The sequence below is a fragment of the Microtus ochrogaster genome, linkage group LG2, assembly GCF_000317375.1.
Source record: "Microtus ochrogaster isolate Prairie Vole_2 linkage group LG2, MicOch1.0, whole genome shotgun sequence".
NCBI lineage: Eukaryota > Metazoa > Chordata > Mammalia > Rodentia > Cricetidae > Microtus > Microtus ochrogaster.
This window is the reverse complement of record NC_022028.1, coordinates 30,035,334-30,037,870: the sequence shown is the minus strand read 5'-3', so window position 1 is coordinate 30,037,870 and position 2,537 is coordinate 30,035,334. Positions and strand designations below refer to the sequence as shown.

The 2,537-nt window shown below is 44.7% G+C and overlaps 1 protein-coding gene across 1 annotated transcript in view; it reads right to left on the bottom strand.

The window, feature by feature from the left end:
- The window catches only part of Col4a4 (collagen type IV alpha 4 chain), a 128,753-nt gene that overhangs the window by 101,851 nt on the left and 24,365 nt on the right, over positions 1-2,537 (bottom strand). Inside the window, exon 5 of the mRNA XM_026785746.1 lies at positions 1,237-1,314. Within this exon, the coding sequence (XP_026641547.1) occupies positions 1,237-1,314 (78 nt within the window). The remainder of the gene's footprint in view (positions 1-1,236; positions 1,315-2,537) is intronic.

Genomic DNA, 2,537 nt, shown 5'->3' with positions numbered 1-2,537 from the left:
TCTTCTTCTTCTTCTTCTTCTTCTTCTTCTTCTTCTTCTTCTTCTTCTTCTTCTTCTTCCTCTTCTTTTTCCTCTCTCTCTGTCTTTCTGTCTCTGTCTCTCTGTCTCTCTCTCCTTCTCTCTCTTTCCCTCTCCACCCCACAAGGACACCATCCTCAAGCTGGGAAAAGGCTCTAACTAGTAGACACCCTGATCTTGGCTTCTCATCCTCCAGAACTGTGAGAAAGAGATTGAAGTTGATTACGGCCCCCAGTGTACTATATTTGTTTCAGTAGCCTGAAAGGCTTGGTGAATGCTGCATCCAAATCATTGAATTGACCTCAAAAGGGTCTAAAGCTCAGAAAGACAGCCAACCTTAACCCTTCTTATGGTGGTTATTTTTATAGTTTTTAAAAAATTTTTAATTGACACACAACTATGTGTGTTTGAAGTGCAAGAGTGATATTTCAGCCCACAGAAAAATGATGAGAGTGTTTCAAAGCTAAGAGTTGCTTCATCTGAACCTCAGCACACATGAATTCACAGCTGCCAAGTGCAGCTGCCAGTGCACAGAGAAACGTTTGCAAGTTCCTGAGATGTGAAAGGCAGTGGCCAAGATGGACTCCGTGCTTTACAAAATACTTAAGAGTTCAGTTGTCAGCAGAACACTTCTGGTGGCTTTGAGCTAGCAACTGGTCTCTGGCTCTGTCTTCTTCGGCACAGCACAATTGGTGCATAGAAGGTGAGGAGTCAATGAGCTAAGGGAGGCATTTTGAGCACACAGACCAGTCCTTGGCAAATATGGAGCAAGCAATGTATAGCTATTGCCTTGGCTTGGATATTAGGTTTCAATAGGGTGCTATGCATGAAAGGTATTATGGTCGCATGTCTAGAAAGATGACTTGAAACCAAGTTAAACAGTTTTTCTTTTACCGACTTCTCAGAGCCTTTAAAACACTGATATGCAATAAACCTTGGAGGGGTGAGCTAGAGTGACAGACACCCCAGGCCTTTCTTCGTAGGGTGATTCATGACCCTAGAGTTGTATAACACACAGGGAGAAGTGCACTGTGCAGACATGTACCTGCACACGTAGTCTAAGTTACTTGCAAACCTTTCTAAGAACGTGAAGAACATTCACTGTAAGAGATATGCAGCATTGGCTAACAATACATGCTGAGGACCTGAGGCCATGTAAATACTCGGAATGGTGTGAAATCCAGGCACACTGTCAGTGTTGACTTCTGTGTCACTTACCCGAGATCCCTTTTCAGGAAAACACTGGCAGACAGAGCAGTTTCTTCCTCCACAAGGGCTGCCATACTTCTTGCCACTCTGGAAAGGGAAGCCATTCGGTCAGTATTTCAGTCCTCAGGGCTCAGCTCAGGTCATAAAGTATATGATAGAGCAAGCCCAATGTGTGCACATCCCACGGGACGCTTTTCACCTTTAGATCCAGGAAAAGCAAATATTAATGTATTTATTCTGAGACAGGTTGTTGCTATGTAGCCAGGTTTTTCCACTCAAACTTTCGATCCTCTGCCTCGGTTTCTCAAGAACACCAGCACGCCTGGCTGCAATGAGATGTGCTGACACTTAAAAAGAAATAGCACCCGCTCCATGGTACAATCCATGGGTCGGACCGCCTACCCTGGAGACACTGGAGGAAAAGGAACTTTATTCATAAGCCACCGGAGCCAGAATCATATAAAGGCTTTCTCCGCTATGAAGAGTTCAGTACTAAGTCATGCACAGTCTAGGGCTGTAAATGTGCAGTTGGCAAGCTGTGTGCAGATACAGAGTCTAAGTTTCAACGGTAACACTGCCTTTCTCTCCACAGCTCTTCTTGTGTCTCCCAGATCCGCCAGGGATTTCTTCTTTGGATAACTCTCCAGATAAGTCTTACAGTTTGGTTTCATGTTTTCCTTCCAGCAGTCCCCCAGTTCTCCAAGGTGGTTCCTCTATTGTGTCCCTTAGTCAGAAGCTCCTGAACCTGAGTCATCTGGGCCTCTTCCTGCCTTAACAGACTTTTCTGTAACTCTCTCTAGAAAGTCAATGTGCACACACACACACACACACACACACACACACACAACTTCACACACTTCCTGCCCTTGGTGAGACACACACCTTGTCACCCATTGCACATCAACATTATCTATGCCCAGAGCCCTCAGCCACTTCACTAAGTGTATTCAAAGAATTACTATTTCCATATGTACATTCTTTACAGAAAACAGCAAGCTTCAGGCACCTGCTTTCATGCACTATGGCTTTGGTTCAGGTGGGAAAGGGGAGTCAGCTGCTATTAGCAGAAATAGGACTATCAAGAAAGCAGCAGAGATAAATTTTGTCTATGCTTATCTGTACAATCGATACATCTTTTAAGCTTAAGGCAATGAACACACACTAATGTGGAATGGAAGAAACAGAGGACAGCTAACCTATAACCACAGCCGTCAGTAGACAGAGGTGAGAGGGTCAGGGCCACTTCAAGGCCAGCCTACTTTACATGACTCTCTCTCTCTCTCTCTCTCTCTCTCTCTCTCTCTCTCTCT